At 40.5% G+C, this 24338-nt stretch overlaps 1 protein-coding gene across 2 annotated transcripts in view; it reads right to left on the reverse strand.

Annotated features, from left to right (window-relative positions):
- ERO1B (endoplasmic reticulum oxidoreductase 1 beta) overlaps positions 1–24338 on the reverse strand; it is a 59218-nt gene that overhangs the window by 15483 nt on the left and 19397 nt on the right. The window contains exons 3-9 of one of the 2 annotated variants that reach the window (XM_074948890.1): positions 21532–21615; positions 18925–18966; positions 7357–7439; positions 4780–4853; positions 1666–1786; positions 1527–1573; positions 67–78 (exon numbers count right to left, since the gene is read on the reverse strand). In XM_074948890.1, coding sequence (XP_074804991.1) covers positions 67–78; positions 1527–1573; positions 1666–1786; positions 4780–4853; positions 7357–7439; positions 18925–18966; positions 21532–21615 — 463 coding nt within the window. Of the gene's footprint in view, positions 1–66; positions 112–1526; positions 1574–1665; positions 1787–4779; positions 4854–7356; positions 7440–18924; positions 18967–21531; positions 21616–24338 lie in introns of both variants that reach the window. The other variant, XM_074948889.1, reaches the window with a different exon arrangement.

Consider the following 24338-nt stretch of genomic DNA (forward strand, 5'->3'; position numbering starts at 1 on the left):
ACAATTACCGAAGTAACTCCCACTATATATTTAACTGGTATGGAGAATGTATTAAATCAGACTTACCATCATCCTCCCCTGGAAAAAAAGAAAAAAGTTGTAAATAAAGATCTAGGAACATTAGAAAAAAAAAACCTTTTCCACTCTGTATGGGAAATGACACATGTACCCTGCTACACAGATATTTAAAGATGCAAGAAATGCTTCTTCGGTTCATGTCAGGAATCTTACAAATTGTTTTTCTTTTACACAGAAGATATGCTGTAGGTCAAACAGAAGTTATGGGCTTGGTGCAGAAATTACTGAATGAAGACCTATGGCCTGTGTTATGCAGAAGGTTTGAATAAATGTCTAATGGTCCTTTCTTGGTCTTATAATCAGTGAACTGTTCACTCCTGTGCATGTTACATTATAAAACACACTTAACATTTTAAATATAATTAGTACAGTACAATATTCAAATATACTTAACTGCCTGTCAACGGTTAATATCAATATCACTGATCTAGGAGGTCAATATTTAAGTTTTTAATTAGACAAATTAAAAAAAACACAGAAGGAAGTATTAGGGAGTAACAACAGAGACTCTGCCTATGTTCATGCATATAAGATATAGGGCTATATTGTGTTATTTTTTAGACTGAATTAACTGATTTCAATAGTGACATTTAAAAACAAAGACTGGTTACAATTTTGCCGATAGTCCTCATCTATGCTAAATGAGTCTTCCTTCATTCCCAACACGCAGGGTTTCTTTTTGAATGAATTTATTTACATTAATATTTCATTGTTATGGGAACTAGGCAACCATCAGTACAGAAACTGAAGACTTCAATTTAGATTCACTGAGAAAATAAAAACTAACTTATTTTCATTTAGAATTTTAACATCAAAATTCTATTAGCATAAAGTGTGCCTACTTAACACTGCTTTTCAAACTTTCATCTTTAAGGTAAATCTTTCCAGTGGATCCCACTTTGTATAGTAGTGAAATGATACTACTGTCAGGACAACTCAAGTTATTACTAACTTGACTATGAAAGAAAAGTTGTTACTGTGCATTGTATTAGCCAATAAACATACTGAAGTGACAAAATTAGATGCTTGAGGAAAATAGATCAGATTCAAGATATGAATTTTGAAGATACTGCTGTAAGGTTTTTCTAACTCCCACCCATCTTAGTATGGGATTTTGACCTTGATCTTGTAAACACTTATAGATGTGCTTTAATTTGCACACAAGTAGTCCCAGTGACTTTAATGAGATTGACATGCATAAGATTAAGCATGTGTGCAATTTAACAGGATCAGAGCATTAATTTTAGCTAATTAAGTTTTTGGTATATTAGGGTCAATTTCTTTATATTTCATGATCTAATTTTTGTCACTTTATATGACACTGAGTGGACAACAGATAGTACTACAGCGTAGGATATTATTTGTATAATTTGGACTAGAAAATTCACTAAGGTGAGTTGAAATGCTTTTGAAAGTGTTTTAATAAGTACAAAATAGTTGAGACCCACCCCTGCTGGGTGCCAATGGATTTAAAGGACGATAGACAGATCGAGGCCTGAAAAAAAGTTAAAAAATAAATGATTTTTGTATTTTGAAGAAATGTTACTGTTCAAAGTATAAAGTGCATTTTCCTCCCTCCCCAGTTACTTGAAGCAGTTTTCTTCATAGATGCTGTTCCACACTCTCCATGCAGAGGCCCCTTTGTATCCAGTATAACGTTCTGGATTCAGCAGCAAATCCACATACTGCGCATCTGGAGATCTCTCATCTAAACAGGAAACCCTTTGTTACATATTCTAACCAGTCACTTTAAAAGGACTGAGTTTCACAAAAAGCAGTTATACAGAACAAAGTAAAAGTGAGATCTCGGACATCAAACACTAATTTGGATTTAAACACCAGCATAAATATCCTGTATATAATATACAGTGTTATACGCTAAAGGTGACATTAAATAAGATCTGCTTCATTCTATACAGGTTCTTGTACTGCTCTCAACACTGCAGCAGCTGAGTAGCTTCCAGTAGGGCACTAAGCAACAGGACTAACACTGTCACCTGTGGGTCTCTCTCTCTCATTCTTTTCCAAAGAGAAGATTTGTGTATGCAAATGTAGTGGTTTTCATTTTTTTTTTTTTTTTTTTAAAAGCATGCTTCCACTGGAGAAGAAGGTGGTGAGGCCTTTGGTGGTCCTTTGCTCCTGTGGGAGTTCGTTCCACAGACTCTGACTATTGCAAATATAGGCCCCAATCCTGAAAAAACTAATGCTTGGGCTTAAAAGTTGAGCAAGTGAATGGTCCCACTGGACATTTGGTCAACAGGACTACTCAGATGCTTTCAGTTAAGCAGTAGTCAATAGTGGGTCAGTAGTCAATAGGACTACTCAGATGCTTACAGTTAAGCATGTCAACGTACAGTAAGTGTTTTCAGGATTGGGGCTATATGTTAAAAAAAGAACACTAATGATAGAAATTAGGACTTCCAATGTTCAAATTCTTCTAAAATCTAGGGTTTATTTTATGATTGCTTTTACAAGATGTATTTCTCAAATTTTATTCATTAGCTAAAAGAAATTTGTAAGATTTATTTTTAGATGCTTTAGTCCACATTTTCTACCAATTTACAATGCTGCCAACTAGAAATATTTTATAGTGCATTTTAGAATGCTCTTATAGCCAGGAAAAGCTATAAATTGCAACAGAGCATTTAATCATTCCTCTTATTTCTAGATATATTATTTAAGTTCAACATGAATGCAAAAGGACCACATCCAAAAATAAAATTTCAAGATAGCTAAATACAGCTTTTTCAATGCTTTTTTAAAAATGTGAAAGATAACTGAAATACTACTCCCAAATTATTAAAGAAGTAAAAACTAGAAACAATTACATATAAATAAAATATCTGATTTGAAAGGTCAAAAACTACAACCAAATGTCAAGAGTGTGTCACCCAATCAATCACAAGAGTAAGCCAACAGAAGCCCCTGAGCACTTGCTCTTGTAATGCTGAATGATGAGCAACCATAGTAGAAAGTAAGAGCTGTTCTAGCAATGAAAAAAAGAATACCATCAGAACAGCAGTTAAGTGTCATTTCAGAAGTGATCAAAGAAGAGTAGAGAGAGGCTGAAGGGAGACAGTCAGAAGCTAAAATCATCTTGGGAAGCTGAACAGGCAAGGTGCAGGCAGCAGGCAGAAATGATGATGATAGAGAGGAAGCAAAAGCCTATGCAAGCTATGGGTTCCAGAACTACAATCTACTTCCCATAAAAATCCATACAAGCCAGAAAAATATGTTTTGTGTGTTCTAACACTACTGAGACAGCTTTAGTTCAATCTCTAACCTTTGTTAATAAATGACAGGTTTCAGAGTAACAGCCGTGTTAGTCTGTATTCGCAAAAAGAAAAGGAGTACTTGTGGCACCTTAGAGACTAACCAATTTATTTGAGCATGAGCTTTCGTGAGCTACAGCTCACTTCATCGGATGCATAGTGTGGAAACTGCAGAAGACATTATATACACAGAGACCATGAAACAATACCTCCTCCCACCCCACTCTCCTGCTGGTAATAGCTTATCTAAAGTGATCATCAAGTTTTGGCCCAACTTGATGATCACTTTAGATAAGCTATTACCAGCAGGAGAGTGGGGTGGGAGGAGGTATTGTTTCATGGTCTCTGTGTGTATATAATGTCTTCTGCAGCTTCCACACTATGCATCCGATGAAGTGAGCTGTAGCTCACGAAAGCTCATGCTCAAATAAATTGGTTAGTCTCTAAGGTGCCACAAGTACTCCTTTTCTTTGTTAATAAGTTATCTAGAATAGGCTGCAATAATCAAAACTACTATAGCAGTTACCAGAAATAATAGCAGCCATGTTCTGAGATGAAGACAAATGTCAACCCAAAAAGATCAATTTTTGCTAATTATTAAAGATAACATGTTTACTAAAGGTAAAGAGGATTACTTCAATCCAGAGGCAACTAAGAAAAAAGCGATGCAGCGAAGAAACAAGCTCTTTGAAAGTGCAAATTTCTAAAGGTTAGCAAAGGGAATACAGTAAATGACTGAGGGTATAGCTACACCCTCAATATAGAAAAAAACAAAAAAAACAAACAAAATAAAACCGCAGCAGCTAGCCTCAGAGCTCAGATCAACTGACTTGGGCTTGCAGGGCTAAAAATAGCAGCGTGATGTTTGGGTCCGAACTCAGAAACCCTCTCTGCTCCTAGGTTTCAGAGCCCAGGCTCCAGCACAAGTCTACACTTGTTAGACCTGCAGCATGAGCTCTGGGAGCACAAGTCAGTTAACCTGGGCTCTAAGACTCCCTGGAGCATTGTTTTTTGTTTTGTTTTGCTGTGTAGACATACTCTCAATAGGTTAAAGCAATTGGGTTTTGCGTAAGTGGTCTTATGTTTGCCCCAGTATGGAAGGAGGATTTCAGCATCTTTTACTGTTACTTGTGCACTCTTTCCTTTTCATTTCCGTAAAATAGACACCTGTCTATCCACTATCAAATGCCTCACATGTCGGTACTAATAGAGACTATCTCCCTATGCCCCTAGGTTGTACTCCTGTACGCCCACACACTAAGAACTTTCCTTCTACATGAGAAGGTCTGAGATTTTTATTTGGCCAGTCAGCACAAAATTAAGTCATTTGTATTACACCTTTAAACTTATTTACTGACAGTGCATAAATATGCTTTCTTAGAGAACTTCAGCTGTTTTAGAAGCTTATTCACTTCCATATCTATTTTACCATCAAGTTCACAAAAGTGGTCCTGTGAATCATCATATCTTGCCCAGTCAATGAAAGCCTCTTTACTTTGGTTACTGAGAAAAAGAGAAAATAAACACATGTAATTGAATTTGACTTGTAAAAATGTTTCTATTTTTGTTTTTAAATGTATCCATGAAGAGTGTCAAAATTAGCAATCATAAAACCACACAAATTAGATAATTTTGAATACAGAGAATTGATGGTGTGCAATATCTCTGGAGCTAAATTTAAAATGACTGTACCCAAAGCACTGGAACATATCAACGAGCTATTGCCTGTTAGATGCTTGTAAATTTATCTCAGGAGAAAGAAAACGAATGCCTGTATTCGGACTTGTCATACAAACACACCTTTCATGGCAAGCTGGAGTGTAAATCTAGCCTGCACTAGACTACAAAGCACTAAGTGCCGTGTGGACACTGCTGCTGTGCACTAAAAGTTCCCTAGTACACTTTAGTCTGCCCTGCATTGAAATAGGAGTAGGTTAGAGCACACTAGGGAACTTTCAGTGTGTGGTGGAGTAGATACAAGCCCCAGCTTACCAAGAACGGTGTGTTCGTATAGACAAATCTTTATATATTGTAGAAAAAACCCTGCATTGGCAAAGATGGACATGGGTCTTTCCTCTCCTCTGTCCCATTTCTAACATCAATTGATTCTACATTACAATAGGAGACAAGCCAATGATCTTGATTATGTATATTGCTTTGTAAATAGGATTATCCTCTTGAAAAAAACCCGAAGATAATACCAAGGAATTAATTGTCACATTTCCCTAACTCTTCCTCTCCAATGACCCTGTAGTATTTGTAACAAACTCAAATGTTTTAGTCTTGAGCATTTAGCAAACAATGGTAAGCCAGCCATTAACTACAGCATTTCAAAACCAAACACCAATAAACTCTCTCATTGGTAGTTAGCATGGTGCCTTGGGAAGTAATGAATAATCCCTCAACCACCCATTCTTTCTGACCAAGTTAACCCAAACTCAGTTTTACAAACCTAGGACCCAGTTCTGCAACAAGATCCACCGATCCCTCTCCTTTTGTCATGTTTGGAGAAAGCAGGAAGAACCTGAAGGTGTATCAGGTGGAGAGAAGCTCTATTTCTAGGAGCTTCCCCATCCAGTCAACTTCCTGTATTTTGCCAGCAGGCAACCCCAGTTTGATTAAATTCAGCCAAACAGGCACAATACCCCAGAGCTAGGAGCCATTAAAAGGGTGAATTGCTGGGTTTGAAGGATTTGCATGGGAGGCATAGATACCTCCTGGCCTCCACATAACTGCTATCTCCCACTTGTTCCTATATCAGTGATTATCTTCCTGTTCCCTCCCCAACTTAAACACTCACTTTCCATGTTCCCAAGAAGCATGCTTATCTCTCCAACCCTCTACATGCCCACTGTCCACTTTCCCAACCTCGTGAGCTTTAGGAGACTTTTCACACTTTAACTCCCTTTTTCTTGGGAGGGAAAAAAATCTCTCAGTGACAGGCCAGTTTGGCCTTTTTTTCTGCAGAGGGAGAAGGCTGAATTTTTTTTTTTTTTTTTTAAATAAGGGCAACAACTTAAGAATCTTACTGTCTCCTGATTTACTATAGCTTACACTTAGCTTCCTGAAGCCAACACTTTTAAGATGATGTTCCCAAGAAGAAACATCTTATAGTTCAGGTTTTACTGTTCAAAACTGGGGCCCAAAAGTATGAGATCTCTGCTAGGAAAATCCACTAAAGTTAATTTTATCTTTCTACCTTTTTTGGGAGGATGGGTGGTAGAAAATGTCAAAAAAAAAAAATTACATTCTGAAACTGTTTACCTACTCAGCTTTTAGGTGGGCCCTAACTCAAGAGCCTCTAATCCAAATCATTTTGAGTATTGTAGAAAAATATTATTCCTGCTTCAGATCAAATCTACTACTTTATTTTATTTTTTGTTTTGGAAGGATGGTGCTGGGGAGGCAGGGGGCAGGTTAGAGAAGAGGCCAAAGTTGAGCTTATAGGAAATTGGTTCCTCAACTATGGAGCAACTGCCATTGTTGCAGTGTCAAGCTCCTTTGATCAAAATGGCCCTTCAATATCCGGCTCCAAACTTTTCTCTGCTGGGAATCCAGATCTCCCCATGAAGTACTCAGTAAATGCTATGTTCCAACATTCAGATTTCAGAGGCTGAGATAATTAGTTCCGGATGTGCAGATAAAAGATTTTAGACCAAAGTCCCCATTCTCTAATATTTGTTTGTACCACTCTGCCCAGGACAAAGTGGTAATAAAAAACCCAAATGCTCTTTTTCCTGGGTTTCCTGCCTTTCCTGCTCATAGAGTTTTGTATACAATAAAAATCTTCCTTTAAGAAAGGAAAGATATTTGTTCTCTTCCTTCCGATCTTTAGTTTCAGAGGTTTTTGAGTCCATTTAACTCGTATTTAACACCAGGGCTATTTTCCACTGTTTTTATAGGGACTATATAAAAGTGAAGAGAACAAAAAGCAGCGGTTTCCAAAATAACATTCCAGAGTCAAGATGACCTTTTGTTGGTACTATTTACTTTAAGCACAGCTTACCTTAGAGTACTGTTAATTGCTCCCAGTTTGTTAGCTTGTTCACAGTCTTCCAGTTCTTTGGTGTTATTTGCTCTTTTTGAGTACTGTAAGAAAGGTTACATTTAGTACACAAACATATTAACTAGAAATGTCCTTTACTTCACCCCTTTCTTAGGGAAGTCAAAGTTGTGCAGTAAATACAAATCTGTTGATATGGAAAACACAAGGATGCTGAGGATGGAAGGTAATCTTGCTGATTTTGGAATCTTCTCCAGAATCAAAGTTTCCTTTAAAAAAAAGCTTAGAACTTTTCCTATGTAATAAAAATCAATGAAGTATTTGCTTGGACATTGTGCAGACACATTGAAATACAGCACCAATGCTGATGTGAACATTCCCTTTCAACTTAAATAGAGCACTAAATTCAAAGACTAGCGTTATGACCACAAGAATACTTACAATTTTAAGTTTGTACAGAACAAGAGCATGATCTGATCTAGGAGGTCATTCATCACTGGAACCTGTCCATTGGCAGGTAAGCACTTGCTGTGACTGAATTTAAGGACATTCCTATAAAGTCCAAAGATTTTTGAGTTACGCTGGGGAAAGCACAAGTTGAAAGCATTGATGAATTGGACTCATAGGCTTCTTGACAGTCTTAGCAACGAGAAGCCAGTCATCAAGATAGGGGGAAATGGTGAAGCCACAATGCCTGATGTGGGCTGCTATTACTAAGACGACCTTAGTAGTGACCCTCGGGGCTGTAGCAAGGCTGAATGGGACCCACACTGTATTGAAAATGGTCAGGGCCCACCAGGAATCTGAGAAAGCATCTGAGGGGGTGAATGGCCACATGAAAGTATGTGTCCTACATATCAAGAGCTGAAAACTACATGCTCTTTTCTAGGGATGGGATTATAGATGACAGCATAACCATGTGAAATTCAGTTTGCGAATAAGGCAGTTAAGATGGCAGAAATCAAGGATAGCCCAGCTGTCCTTTTTGGGTACTAGGAAGTATATTGAGTAAAAACCCTTTCCTTAATACTGAAGAGGTAACTGCTCACTTGCCAGGAGTTTATGTTGAAGACCCTGAACTTCCTCAAGGGAGATCTGCAGCTCTTCTGCAACACTATGTAACAGTTCCTGGAACTGCTTATGGTCATCGGGGGGAAGGAGATATTGGAGCAACTATTTATCCAAATATGAGGACAGTCTCGTCAGTACCGCCAGCTCCAGATCCATCTTCCTCTTCCATGGGGTCAGGAGGAATTTCTAGTTGTTCTCTTGCAGGTGAAGGGTGGACAGGTGGATCATGTCGACTCTGCAGAGTGGTACAGGTCCCAGTACCCCAGAGAAGGCCAGGAAGATGGGTCAAAGGGTGGCTGTGGGACTCTCCCTAGCATAGGGTACCAACAGTTCTGAGGGAGGTGCTGAAGTGGAAGTTGGTTCCAGACTGGTCTGGGAAGACATGTTTCAGAGGAGGAGACATCAGTTCTTCAGGTTGTTCAGAGTCTCCGAAGAAAGAAAATACCTAGTCTGGATCTGTTGGCAGCACCAATGGTTCCACTGGAGGGAAACTATGGCTGTCCAATAGAATGGGAGACAGACTCCTCCCACAAGCTGCATCTCCTGATGGAGTCAGTCACCCACCCTCTGGTCTCTGGGTGAGGTCTCGCAGATCCAGAATAGGTCGAAGACCACCCTTGGCCTTGGGGATAGGAAATATCAGGACTAAAATCCCTTGCCCCTGAACTCCTGAGGAACCTCCTTTATCTCCCCCAGAGTGAGGAGAGATTACACCTCCTGGAGAAGGAGTTGCTCATGAGCAGGGTCGCTGAAGAGGAACAGGAAAAGTAGGGGGGGGGAAGGTGGGATGGAACAGAACTGGATAGAATATCCCACCCCTATCGTGCTCAGAACCCAGCGATCTGTTGTGATCTGGGACCAAACACGGTAGAAGTGGGATAGTCAGTTCACAAAGGGAGGGCAAGGATCTCGATTGAGTCCTGGTGCTCCGTCCCTGGGTGCCCTTCAAAGGTTAGGTTTCGGTGCTGTGGGCTGTTTGGACCAGCCCTGGCCTTGGCCTGAGGAGGACTGCAACTGGTGCCTCCTATTATTCCTGCTCCTTCTCCTGGCTGAGTCCTGCCTCAGGGGTATGGAGTAGAAGTGGGAGGGGGGCTGGGGTTTGAAGGGTTTGACACCACCTTGACCTCCTCAAGAAGCGCCACAAACTCTGGGTGAGAGTCTGACGGGAGCAATTCCTGGAACTTAGCTAGTACTCTCCAGGAATTGAAGGCGTAGCGGCTGAGCACTGCTTGCTGATTAGCAATGTGAAGCTGGAACCCCTGCAGCTGAGTAGACTTTACAGCCAAAAAGGTCCAGCTTCTTAGCGTCCCGTGACTTTGGGACAGGACCTGGTTGACCTTGCTGCTCTTTGTGGCTCGCTGCATCCACCACTAATGTTGCAGGCTGAGGGTGGGTAAAAAGGTGTTCATACCCCTTCTGCGGCACAAAATACCTCCTTTCCATCTCTTTGGCTGTGGGAGGTATGGAGGCAGGGGTCTGCCATAGCACCTTTGTGGTGTTTTGTATGGTCTTTAAGGGGCAAGGCTACCCTAGAAGGACCCTCCAGGGCAAGAATGTCCACCTTTGGGTCTGAGTCTTCTGGCACCTCCTCAGCCTGGAGGTGTAAGTTTTGGGCCACCCTCCTAGGTGGTCCTGGTGCGCCCTATTGTCCATCGCAGGGAGTGTGGTGGTGGAGGTGCCAGCCACTGCCTCATCCAGAAAAGAGGATGATGAAGCCCATGGGACTGGGTCCTCCTGACCCTCAGGCTCCCTAGAGGCTGGCTTGGATATGTCTGCCCTATTCAAAGCAGACTGTGGTGCTGGCTCGAAAGTTGCACCTGCTTGCGAAGACCCAGGGTCCTTGTCATGTGGGGGTGGGGGTCTTCAAGTGCTGTGGAAGTATGGTGTGGCACCAACATGGCTGAAGGAGGAGCACAGGGCGTGGACACTACAGACGCAGCCCTGGAGCCCCACCCTTGAGCCTGATGATAGGCCCAAGGAGTCCAAAAGGGCCACTGTACCGGCATATCCCGCGATCTGCGGTGCCGGGACCGAGACCAGTACCGACTACGTCGGGAGATCAATGACTTATTATCAGAGTCCAAGGAATAGTCTGAGCCATACCATGGAGGAGCGGAGCCCAACGATGCCAGGGAATGGTAATGCGGCGATGGGGAGCAGCGCCATAGCATTGTTGGCTTGCCCCGGTGTTGAATAGGTGGTGGTACCGACATCAGTGCCGCAGACTGCACCATCACCAGGCCTTGCGCCTCCACCTGGACCGGTGGTCACGCCTGCAGGGCTGGGGACTGTGCCGTCATGCCAATAAGGTTCTGCATGGCCTCAAAAAGGTATCCATCGTGGAGGGAAGATCAATCTCGTCCTCCAACTCCTGCCAAGTCAGGGAGTCCACAAGCACCTGAGGGCCAAGCCATGGGTGCCCTGATGTAGGACATACTCCGCTGGGATCCCTATGCTGTTTCCTGGTGGAGGACCAACCCGTCTGCCTTCTTCTTCCTATGTGGCACTCGGGACTGAGAGCGGTACTGCATGCTCGAACCAGCTTTGTGAGCCAGGGAGCGGTGTCAATGCTCCCTGGAGGAGTCTTTTTTCGGTGCTGAAACCAGTGTACCACTTCCGGTGTCGCTGGTGCCACTTCCGGTGCTGGCTGAGGGCGAACAGCCGCCACTAAAAAGAGCTTGAGACGATAGTGCCACCCCCTCTTCGTCCTGGGTCTAAAGCTCCTGCAAATGGAGCACTTATCTGTTTGATGGCCCTCGCCCAGGCACTTAAGGCATGACGCGTGTGGCTCCTCCTTGGGCATAGGCCTCCCGCAGTGTTTGCAGGATTTAAACCCCTGAGATCCAAGCATACCCCGGTCAGGGAAGCTGGGGAGGGGGGGAACCCCCTGAAATAGGCTAACTAACTACAATTTTCAAGAACTATTTACAACTAACAAGAAGGTAACCACTAGGTAGACACTTGGGAAGCAAGAGACTGAAGGAATCTCCAACGACCGTCACTGGCGGTAAGAAGGAACTGAGCAGGCAGTGGGTTGGCAGTGTCCTATATTCACCGCCATGAGGGTGCCACTCCAGGACTCCACTGCCGACCTGACAGGTACCACTAGGGGAAAACCTTCCGACGATCATGCACATGGCACGCGCACACACACCTACTGGAATGGAGATGAGCAAGCACTCAAAGAAGAAAAATGTATTTAGAGGGGGTGCTGAGCACCATTGAACCAAACTGTCAACCCTGTATATGATGGAAACCACTTCAAGCCAGGGGACGCACCAGCACACCCAGCACTCCTAGTTCCAGCACCAATGTCTGATACCAGCAGAGCCCTGGACTTGTGGATTTTCTTAGAATGTCCTAAATCTCAGAGTCATGACAAGTCCTCATGAGCTGAGCAGAAAGACTTGTTTGACTGCAGTAGCATTGTATCCAACTTTTTTGAAGTGGACTTAGAGGAGGATTTGCTCTCATGTTTATGAGAACACTCCTGGTCTTCCCATCAAGACCCCAACAGGGGAATCTGTGGGAGTAAATTCCCTCACTCCTAAGTTGGATCTCACAGCAGGAGGCACACTCCTTGCTGAGTCAGCCAATACACGGGGGGCGGGGGCGGCGCAGAGGGGAAGGGGATCCCCAGGCCTGGATCCAACTGTTTCTTCATGGCTTTTCCCCATTACGTGCTTCTTAAAATGAAGTTCCCCCCCTTGACAGGTACACATGGGAAAAGAGCAGCAGATACTGCAGCATGCCACAACATGAGCTTCCCAGAGGCAGCACAAGCAGTGCTGATGGTTGTCACTGACAGAGAAGAAGCATCAGCAAGAAGAACAGATTTTGGAGCCCAGAGTTCTGGACACAGAAGCAGCAGAAGTGCCCTAAAAGGGGGGCAGGGGGCAAAGGTGCCCAAATCATGGCCACACCGCCACGCTGTCTCTTCTCCCCAAGGCCCCACTCATGTACCACCTCCTCCCCCTCAAGACCCTGGTCCCTGCTCGCTCCTCTCCGCCCCCCCCAACCCCTGTTCGCTCACCCTTAGGGCTGGTAACAAGTGGGAGGGCCATGGCCCCCTGAGCGCCGCCCCCCCTATTCAGGCACCCCTGCCTGGGCAAAGTCCAGTAAATGTATTGGGATACAAGGGGAGGGGAAATTTCCCAGTATAGGAATTAAACTATAAAACTTAGCTAAATACTGTCAGAACATTTAGTTTACTATATATTATACACACATGCATTTACTGGTGGAAGAATAAAGGAGACAAAAAGCTTCAGGCACTGGAAGTTCCAACCCAGCCCATGCAGTAGTAAGGAGGAACTGAAGAGATGTCCACTCCACCCGTTAACTCCCCAGTTGGAGGCATGAGGAGAGCAAGGCTACATTTGCGGACACATGGACACTACTTCCAAGAATTCTCCAACTCCAGAGGCATGCATATCTACAGTGGAATATGAATAGGGACCAGCACTCAAAGATGAACTTCTTCTATTGTTTTTCAATCTGAGTCTGAAGAAGACTCAAATATATTTTTACATTTTCTGTTTACAACTGTTTTTCATAAAGGTCAAGAGTGACTGAAAGGTAACAGCCGATAGCTTGTCTTGCCTTAAACCAAGCATATCTGAATAGAGCTGGTGGCCTCACTTCTCTTCAAAGTAGATGTCCACACCACAAAAGCACCTTTTATATCTAGCAAACTTGACAGCAGTTTGAGAGAGAGACTGAAGAGTGAACAGAGCATTCTCCCTTTAAAACCTGCCAATTCTGCATTTGATAAATTGTTAACTCAGTACTCTGAGTATTATTTATATTCTATTTATTATAGGGAATACCTGGAATACTATAGATTCTGAGGACAAGATAGCTATTTTGCATGTGTGACTAAATACACCCCTGTATTCACACCCTACACACTACTGTCATGATCTTTGTGCAAAATATGAATTGAGATGTATCATTTGAAAATGAATAACTGGCTAGTCAATTATATCATGGTGAAATGTACGTAGCAACATTATATGTAAAGTTATGAATTCCCTCTGTATGATAGCACATGTTCAAACCCATGGAGCCCTAATTAGGCAGAAGTGGTTAAGCAGGTCCATCTTAAACAAAGGAATGTGTTTACCTCAATTTACATAAGTAGTAAGCAGGGTTCTTGACACAGCGAGATGGAGACAAGGCAAATCTGCATTTCAGCATATACGGGGAGAAGAAAAAGCCTGGGGGCACCTTCATCCCCAGACTCCATGTCACCTTCTTTACTGTGTGAATAAACTTTGCTTTGAGGGGTAATCATCAGAAGAATCCACTTCAAAGGAGGACTGGACTATAAAAGTGAGGGGCAAAAACACCCCAGTCTCTCTCCCTCTTCCTCCCCCCTCACTTTCACTGAAGACAGCCCTTTGGATTTTGGGGAGAGATGCTGACCTGAGAATTTGGTCAGCTATATTGCTAGGAACATGTGGTAAGGATTTTACCTTGAACCAAATCTAGTTTGTTAAGTCTTAGCTACTATGTACTGTTTTATTTCTCTTGTAACCATTTCTGACTTTAACACCTTGTACACACTTAAAATCTACCTCTTTATAGTTAAACTTTTTTTTTTAATCAAAACTAATCCAGTGTTGTGTGTAAACTGGATTGTTTGGTAACTTGCATATTGACCCTTTACAGGGCAATGGACCTCTAATATCTGAACTGTCCACAAGAAGGCTGGAGAGTGCAGAACATGCCATTTCTGGGAATATCTGGGACTGGGAATGTTGGGGGCCACCCTGGAAGTGGTAACTAAGGCTAGCAGAAGCTGCTGACTGGAGTGTTACTGGCAGGTTGCAGCTATAAACAGACACTCGGAGTGTGACCTGGATGCTGCCCGTCTGTCTGTGAGGGGCCCAGATTGTGAGCTACTGCAGTAATTCATTATGAGGCACCCAAGGTTGCAGGGCAAGTGATGACAACCAATCAGTGCTCTGTACTGCACACCAGAATATGATAGCATATTTAGGGGGTGACTGCCATAGGCACGAAAACTGAATTACCTTCTTTTCTTTAGAGAAAAGATCTCCAAAACAAAACTTGGCAAGGCAGTGTCAGGCCTTGTCTACACTAGGGACTTTCAGCAAAAGATTCGCCCCAGTGTAACCACCAGTTCAGCTGCACTAATGTTAGCTCTACCATAGACAAGACTGATAGTATCTAGCATTTTTACTACCACATCAGTTAAAGTGCAAAATAGTAATATGTTGGAAGCTGCTGGAGAGTTGTCTATGGGGCTTCCACTATGATCCCAACATAGCAGGAAATTTTTACAGCCATAGAAGCTTGCACTCTTGTTCCCTGCGCTGTATCTGTTGCACTAATAGATATCAGCAGTTGAGGAATACCAATCAGTATGGCATCTTCACAAGCAATAGGTTTGTTGGTTTTTTGTTTTTTTGTTTTTTTTTAAAACAGTCAGTGATCTGTGGAAGCTATTCTCGTGCTAGTTGCCTTTTTTCTTTTGGGGCTGGGAAGTAATTTTCCCCCTCGCTGCCAGATTAGCTGGCGCAGGGTGGCTTTTTTGCCTTCCCCACAGCAGACTAGGGATCTAGTGAGATAGGTAAGGTCAAAATGTTGCAACTCCGTGGGTAGCAGATGTGGCATGTGTCCCGTGCAAATATCGTTACAAAAGGAATACTGTTCCCTGATAAACAGGAGTTGGAGGTGAATTTAAGGGAAGACATCCCCTAAGAAACCTGCAAAAAGAGGGGTTGTGGCTCCTACTGTGCAAGAAGACCACCCCACACTTTTCCCCAGTTACCCTCTTATGAAGGTTAAGGGGAATGCAGTGGTGGTAGGAGCCCAGCATCATAGTTGGGAAGGGCTGATGGCAGCCCTCCCAAATAAGTGGAAATACTTAAGGAAAGAAAGATGCCCAGCTCTGTATGTTTTACTGACAAACATTCACTGATATTTAAGTGAATTAAGTCTAAGTGCCTAACTAAGCCACATCCCCTGCATCTTGTCTTTCTTCCTGCTGGAACAATGGAAGCTGGTTCAGCAGCTAGGAATGGAGCTTGATTAGCAGCGCTTTGAGCTCATTTTAAACTCAGCATAGGAATTGTTATATTCCACTTTTTGCTATTAAAAAAAGATACACAAAGTTTTACCATGTGTTTTGCCTTCCTCCCCACCCCATGACAAATCCATAAACTGATGTTATGAACCATTATTCAGGTAGTGTCTTAGGGTATGTCTACACTGCAACTAGGCACCTCCCACCTCACAGGGTCCCACAGCTCAGGCTCCAGCCTGAGCCCAGAAGTTTACACTGCAATGAAACAGCCCTGCAACCTGAGCCTCATGAGTCTGAGCCAGCTGGCATGAGCCAGCCACAGGTTTTTCATTGCAGTGTAGACATACCCAAAGTCATCATGCAAATACATCTTTTCAGACCATATTAAATTTTGTTGATTTGTTGATTGAGGAAACGACTGTATTTGGGCGCATCAAAGGCTATGGAGGGGAAGAGGTGTCAGAATACTGTATCTTTATGCAGTAATGTGAGAAGTCAATGTTCAGAAATATATGCTAAAAATAAAAAGTGAAGTTAAAGAGATTTTAATCAGGTCTTCAGGAGAAATCAGCAAAAGGAAGAAATTATTAGCTGTAATGGAAATGTTACAGTTAGTTAATTTCTGAGGCTAGCTTTGTGATCAAAACTTCTCCTAAACTTCATTTTCCTATCTTCTGTGTATTTATAAAACCCTTTCTGTTCCATCTGCAGCCCACACAACAACATAGAATCCCTCCTCATATACAGAAAATAATGCTGCCGAATAGTTTGTAAGTGCACCCAGACAACAGAAGGCAGACAAATTTGCATACTCACAGCAAGATATCAATAGTTTTAGCGCTTATATATTTTTTATAAAATGTATGTAAATTGTTATTTCTTTTCCTAAGCATCAAATCAATGTTACAAGAGTAATAGAGCATCAAACATTTATTTTGTATTTCTGTAATTTAAAACCATTTTATAAAAATTGTGTTCTGTAAAGTTTTAGCAAGCAGCAAGTTTTTACAGCATAAATTATAGAACATTTAAAATACAGAAATAACAGAAAATGATGGACCCTTACTTCAAAGCAGCATTAATGAGTAAGGCTATTCATACAAATTGACTTGGTTAGACTGTCGGTGTTTTGAGACCACTGCCTATCATGCTGACCAATATCGTCTCATTGTTTCCTTGTACTCCCGCATCTGTTGTCCCATCTGATATTTCAACTGTAAGTTCTCTGGGGCAGAAAAAGTCTTTTTGTTCTGTGTTTGTACAGCACCTAACACAGGGCACCCGGTCGATAACTAGGGCTCTGAGACATTATGGCAGAGGTTCCCAAACTTTTTTTGATGAAGTATTTCCTGCTGAGACCCCAGACAGCATGGAGGATGCCATTTTGCAGAGCAAAACTGTACCCTTTACGCAGTGTGACCACGTATGCATGCCATTGTGCAGAGTAAAATGGCGCCTTCTGAACATCAAGCGTTCGTATGCACCATATGTGGGGGTCAAGCTGTTCAAAGCAAAATGGTGCCCTCCGCACTTTTGGGGTTGCAATCAAACAGTTTGGGAACCACTGAGTTACAGTAATAAAAAGTAATTCATGTTCCTTCTCTTGAACATGTTGCAATGGAACACTGACAAGAAAAATCCCAGGACAACAATTCAGAGGTGGAGAGATCACCACAGGACTCAGAGAAGAGTGTCTGAATGAAGAGGTTTGAATGAATTGGGGAAAAGGAGAAAGAGCACTTGACTAACATGAAGGGGAAGACTGTCCCAAGCCAAGGGGCAGCATGAAAAATGTACTAAGCTAAGAGTCTGAGAAAAGAAGGATATAGCAGCAAGGACAAAGGATCCATATAAGCATAGGAGCGATCAGAGCAAAGACAGACAGTGATGAGATTATAGAGGGCCTTAAAAGGGGAGGGGAGAAGGATCTTGAATGTGATACCGAAAAAGGACAAACCAGTGAAGAGGAGAAATGAGCAGTTTAATTTTGGACAGAATGAGTGAGACGGTGATGAGACCATCCAGTAGGTTACTGGATCCGCAAGACTTTGCAGAGGAGCTGAGATTAGAAAATACACAGCTTTCTTAAGAGGTAGATTTTGGAGAAGTGGAAAGGATGAATTGAGGAGAGGCGAGCAGGAGCAGACAGTGTGCTCATGACCTAACAAATAATTAGCTGCTAGTTTAAGCTTACAAATCTCATTGTTGGGCTGAGTTTTCATCTCAAAGGATTAAATGCATCAACATACTGCGACACAGAGACCCCTTGGAAAACATTTCTTTGTTCTTTGCAAACATTTCACCTTAGACCTGACAAACTCACTACACCATATACCTTACAGGATATTTTTCCATAAAGAATAGCAGGTAAGACGTATCTACAAATAAGCACAGCCCAAGAAAGTGCTACTGATATGGCTCCACTGAGCACATGAAAATACAAACCCCGATCAGCCCAGGTTAATGCAGCTACCTTAGATTCAGGACCCACAGAGGTGTCTGAGGGGACCCTAATGAATTTTGCAAGGTCTGACGCATTGGTGGCTGAGATAGAAAGTGAATGGCAAGGTATGCCTAAGCTGGAGGGACACTGGCACCCAGGTGTCTCTGGTCAGAAAAGAGCGTTATAGAAGCTGACACGCTCCCAGATGAAAATGTAAAAATCCTTCCATTGGGAAAATCTGAAACTAATGTACACTTAGCTCAAGCAGAGTTGGAGTCAGAAGTTTAAACGTTACTTTAAAATAAAACAATGTTGAGAGAAGGGAGACCTCTCAATATTTATACAGGCAGGATAGGTGTCCGATATTCTTTAATTAAAAAAAAAAAAATACATTACTGGCTCTCTAGTCATTCTGGCTTCTCCACCTGAAATTCTGTTATTAGATTCTTCCATCATGTTCATCATTGTGGGCTATGTGTACCCATAAGGTAACAGAACCCCTACCATGCTGCATGTCTGGGGACTAATGAATAGGCTCACAACAGGGAGCTGCAGAGAGAGAAAGGAAGAGGAGTTCATTTACGAGAACTCTGTTCCCCACAGAGCCCACCCTTCCACTTTACCTTTTATTGATGTAATGCACCAAGCCACTTTTCTTCAGACTTGATTAGTCTGCTGAGACTCAAGGCTGCCAGTACATAGTGTTGGACTGAACCGTATGTGGCAATTATACCCACCAAATAATACCAAAGAAATATATACATACAATATTTATTTACCCACAATTCCTTCACAACGAATACATAAAAGGCATACGGGGGTTGTTCTTTTTTTGTTATAAGCAAAAACCACACACACAAGAAGACATATATAAAAAATAAAGTTTACCACGGATCCAAGGCTGAAAAAGGACAATAAAAAGACTATACATAGTATTTCTAATTTTGAGGTTAATTTTTTTTAATCAGAAAAATAGCTTGGAAAATAAAAAGACATTACTTACTTTATTAGAACTCCCAGCTTTAATTCCAATTGGTACTTTACTCTAAAATAAAAAGACAAATTACTATCTTTTTGCACTGTTCACAAAAATGATTATGCCACAATGCCTGTAAGATTGATAGCTAACAAAGCTGTTAACTGTTTTCTGCAAGTTGACACCTTTTAATTCCTTGCTGAGGTGATTCCTAGTTCTCTCAACTTACGCTACTCCAACCCAAGATAAGAGCAGTCGGCTCCTTCTAGGTTGAAAGCTTATTTCAATTTCTTTTAATTATTTGATACTTATTTTTGCCTGACAAAAGCAATAGCTAATACTTTGGATACCCATCATTCAATTTTATCACTAATGGATACTATTATTAAAAAAGTATTTCAGTTTTATTACCCTGAACAAAAGTAGCAATAACTAAAGTTTATTACGGCTAATTTTTTTTTTTAAACCAATTTAAGATTTCACTAGCAGATATTAAACATTAGAGACTAGAATGGTGTGTAAATACACACATTTGTCTAATAAAGCTCATCCCTATTATTTAAAGTAGTTCTGGAAAGTCTACAAAAATCTGCAAGAAATATTTGTCTCTAACCAATATGAACACAATACCTCAATTTCATCTACCAAAACTGATTTTTTATTGCAAGCCTGGGGAAGATTAGCTTTCAACTGACAAAGTATGACCTTCAACTCAACAGTCTAGGAGGAACTGAAGTTTATCGTGTGTATATTCCAAAAGCATAAGTTACATATACTCACTGTATGCCTGTCCTAAGAACCCCTGAAAATGTCAATTACTATAGATTTTACTCCCACACGTGTCATGAAACTTCATTAATCAAAGTTTGTAGAATGCTTTGGTATCTGGATGAAGGGAGCTCCATAAATGCAAACTATTCTGACCATCCAAATTGAGGAATAATTGACCCACATTTTCAAATCGAGTTGGGCTCCTAGTTACACACCTAAACAACGTGGCCAAATTTTCAAAAGCGCTGAGAACCCAGAAGCTCCTCCAGAGAGTACTGAGGCTGTTCATGACATTTGCTTTGGGGTGGGAAGGATAGAATGGCTGAAGATTAGAAACACGAGAAAAAGGCATAATAAAAAAAAAATTGCATGTTCAGGTTTACTCTACAATTTTTGCTACATTCTAGAATGTTCTCCAAAATTCTAAGCTTTAATTTAAAAAATACTCCTTTATCTTTTACAGTTGTAAAGATATGTTGTCAGTGTAAACAGATGTGCTGCTGCCCCTATTAAAGTGGCATTACCAGAAGGTGGCCAGTCAAACAATGGACCAAGTTGATATGCATTCAGCTCTGATTATTCAGTGGGAGCTGTGTGCATGGTTCTGTAGATGTAACAGACCAATAGAGACAGAGATGAGAACTTATCCTGCCATCAGTGAGGTGGGCATTTAAGAGCTTAAGTGAGAGATAATTTAAGTGTTAAAATAAAGTATAGCATAAAACCCCAACATGAATTGTTAAGTGTGCTCAGTTGATTCAGAAAATGCAAGAGTTAAAATGTTTCAAAAAACAACATTAACTTCACCATGTTGCACATATGTTGAATGGTCTATTCCCTTTTTCCTGGTTAAACCAATAGTTTTATATATAACTGCTTATCATGTAAAATCTATACCATAAGATGAGCAATGAAGCCTAGTTAAAGTCATAGAAGTTACACAGATCTATTTACTTCACATCACCTTCTACTAAATACAGAATATAGTTCACAGTGGACAGTATAGTCCACTGGAGAGAACAAAGAAATGGGAGCCAGGAGACCTGGATTATTTTCCTGATTGTGCAGACAACTCACTGTGACTTAAGTCAAGCCACTTGAATGATCTCTACCTCAGTTTCCCTGTCTATAAAATGGGGATGTTTACCCACCCTTATGAAATCCTTGTGATTTCTGGATGAGGGGCATAATAAAAACTGTAATAAAATATGAAGTATGAAACTTATGTATCTACATACAGTAGAGACTGAGCCATTTTTGTACAAGTAGAGACATAAGGTAGTGCACCAATAACTTAAAAGAATTATGAATTCCACTCCAGCTTAACTATTTTAGAACAACCCACAGTGTTTTTAACTATCATCTGTTGGAAAAGGGAAAATGCACACTATCAGAAGTTTAAAACAAAAACTGAAACATTTTAACAGTTACATCAACTTGATCACACTTCTCTATGAACATTTTTAATCAACTACTGTTAAAAGTAAAACCAAAAGATTACTATAATTAAAAAATTGTTTAATTTGCACATCTGATAGTGCTTTACATATAGTCAATTTCACTTTTCACTAATGAGGTTGGTCATGAAATAAGACTATCATGGAGGGGAATAATGACTTAAAAGGAGAGGAATTAACTGAACTGTGTGTGTTCAAGCTATTCAAACCGAGAAGTCTGGTGTTAGCAGTAGTTCCTAAATCTGCTACAGGACAGGTATAAATTTAAAAAAATAAAATGAAAAATAAAAATAAAGAGCATCTGCATGGGAGATGCAGAGATCGTTTAAACCACGAGATAACCATAGAAGAAACTGGTCTGGCTATGTGAGAGAATAATGATTTATTGTTTTACTTTGATCCATACCTCAGGACAAGGCTCTACGTGACAATCTCTGATAGAACAATGGCCATCATCAGCCCAGAATGGACATGGTCTCTTAAGATTAACCTAAAAAAAAAAAAAAAAAAAAAAAAGGCAGAAACAGAAATATGCTATTAGCAAATTGATTTAGAGCTACTCGAAAGTCTAGCAAATTCTAACAGCATAGTCTTCCTATTGAAGGATGTGGAGCAAGGAATCATTAATGATTTGACAGTCTACTTTTTTTTAAGTTAAACAATCCTCCCACTTTCAGTATTCACTTCTTGTGAAGAGAATCAATAAACTCTTCCACTAAGATTGACTTCAACCCAAGTTGTTATAATACTCCAGAGACCTCACAAATTAATTTTGTCTATGTACACAGATAGATATCTTGTATCAATAACTGATCTCCTGAAAGTTAAGGCGGAATTGGGTGCTTTGTTTTGTTTTGTTTGTTTTTTTTTTTTGGGGGGGGGGGGGGTTGCATTCATTTCAAGGAAACAAGAATAGCAGAATACTAATGCTCTCTTAACCACAGAGCGGATGTACTCAATTATATTTGGATATACTGAAAAGACTTACCAAAGTACAGTATCTTACTTTGCTGGTTACACTTCTAAAACCATATGCAATAGTCTTGGTCCTTCTTCACTGCTTCTACTTACACTAAATGGTGACCTAAATGGTGAACACCAATGGCATTTTCTGATTGAGACTGCTATCTGTCATCAAACAGTACAATAATAAAACAATGCAGTACAAATTGGGCTGTGGAGCTAAGCTAAAGAGATTCTGAATTGTTCATCTCTGATCTTTTTAAATTATACTTTTTAACAATTCAGGTTACAAAAAAAGAAACAAAACACTGTTTTCCTTCCTTTGAATTAGCCTTAACAACCAAAAAAAAAAAAAAAAAAAAAAAACCTAACACACCAATTGAGATTCAAAAGCATCCTCTTGCCCTATGCTTACCTCACACAGCAAAGTCTTTTGTCTTCAACCCCCAGAACTTGCCTGCACTGAGAAATTTAGCAGCGTAATTATACCAGTATAATTATGCCAGTAAATTTCTCCTTTTAGACAAGCCCCCAGAAAATGAGATATTTGAAATCCAATATTATTTCAATTGAAAAATAAATCAGAAAGCATACTAGTCTTTGTACTTGGTTGCCAAAGCATTTGCAGCTAAAATATGGCAGACTTCTGAGTAAAAACAGTGATCATTTAAACTCTTTCATGCCTAAGGTGTATATACTTTTTAAGACCTCATTTTATTGTTCTTTTTAATGTGGCCCGTACAAAATGTTCCCTCAGTTAATACACACCACTCTAAAGGGCACTCAGTGGATCAGGATATTATTTAGATTCAGCGTTGTCCAACTTGAACATCTTGCTAAGAGGTAGCTAAGTACCACTTTGAAACTGAAGCGTAAAGGACTTAATCATGCTATCAAATATGCAGGCTACAAATCTTGTAAAAAAATCAGGTACTTTGTTCGAATGCAGCAAAACTGATCCAGTAATGCAAGACAGCATTCGCCCTACAAAAATTTAATACTAAATTTACAGCAAAAACCTTTGAAGCAGATTTGTAAGTAAGAATTATATATAAGTAATTTAACAATTATATGCAGACTTTAAAGGAGATTTTAAACCAGAAACCAAACCCAAGTAGTTTGTTTTATGGAAATATAATCAATAATAATAATAATAATAATAATAATAAAAAAAATAATAATAATTTCCTATATAGCACTCACAGCAGATCTCAAAGCACTTCACAATCTAATCCTATAAAACAACTTGAAACTATAAAATTTAGAACAAAAACTATAAAATCTTAACTATGAACAAGAATAAAAAAGAGTTTTTCTACACATTTTGGAAAATGCATCACCAAGGACAAGAGAGTATAGCAGAAGTACAACTCAGACGATGCAGTGGTGAGAAGGAACTGTAGACATTGGTGGCCTGCCCCACCATTTATCGCCTCAGGGGAAACCATGAGGCAATGCAAGAATGCATGCGCGGACTGCTGAATAGTATTACTTTCAAAAGCTCCAGCTTCGGACGCATGGCACATGTGCATAACCCCCAGTAGAATACAGTTGGAACCATCCAAAGAAGGTTAAGTGACTTGTCCATTGTCACATAGGAAGTTTGCACAGAAGCAAGGAATTGATCCTGGATCTCCCAAGTACTAGCCTAGGTTACGAGTACAGAGAAAAACACAGATACCACAAGTACACAATTCCTATAGTTTATAGCATCAGAAACCTTTGACAAATTTTATTTTGGAAAAGTCTTAGATAGTTTATATCAGAAAATATTTACTTCCTCCATCTCTTTACCTTATTATATCATGGGTAGCACCCACAATAGGTAAGGTGAAGTTCCAATATCCATTTTCACCACTATTACCCTTTAAGTGCCCATAATTTTCTCAAGTTAATTTGGAGCTAAAATTTTCAATGCTTGTTTATAGCATAATGGTGAAATATTCTGTAAAGTCTAAGCAAACCATTCAGCCCTTTTTCAATCATCAAAACATTTAGGAACAAGCTACCTCACATATTTTTCCCCTTGTTTTCAAACAGAAGTACCGACTCTAGCATAACTCAAATCTGCTTAAGCTAGAAACTCCATCCAGAAATTTTGAAGTTACAAGCACTTAAAGTCAATTTCATGCATATGGCAGAACCAGAACAGCCACTCAAACCGAATTTCTTAACTTCTGAGTACTCATTTTCTCAACCTTAATGATACATTAGTGGTAGATTTTGTATTTAAGAAGTACATATACACAC

This window comes from Natator depressus, chromosome 3, assembly GCF_965152275.1.
Source record: "Natator depressus isolate rNatDep1 chromosome 3, rNatDep2.hap1, whole genome shotgun sequence".
NCBI lineage: Eukaryota > Metazoa > Chordata > Testudines > Cheloniidae > Natator > Natator depressus.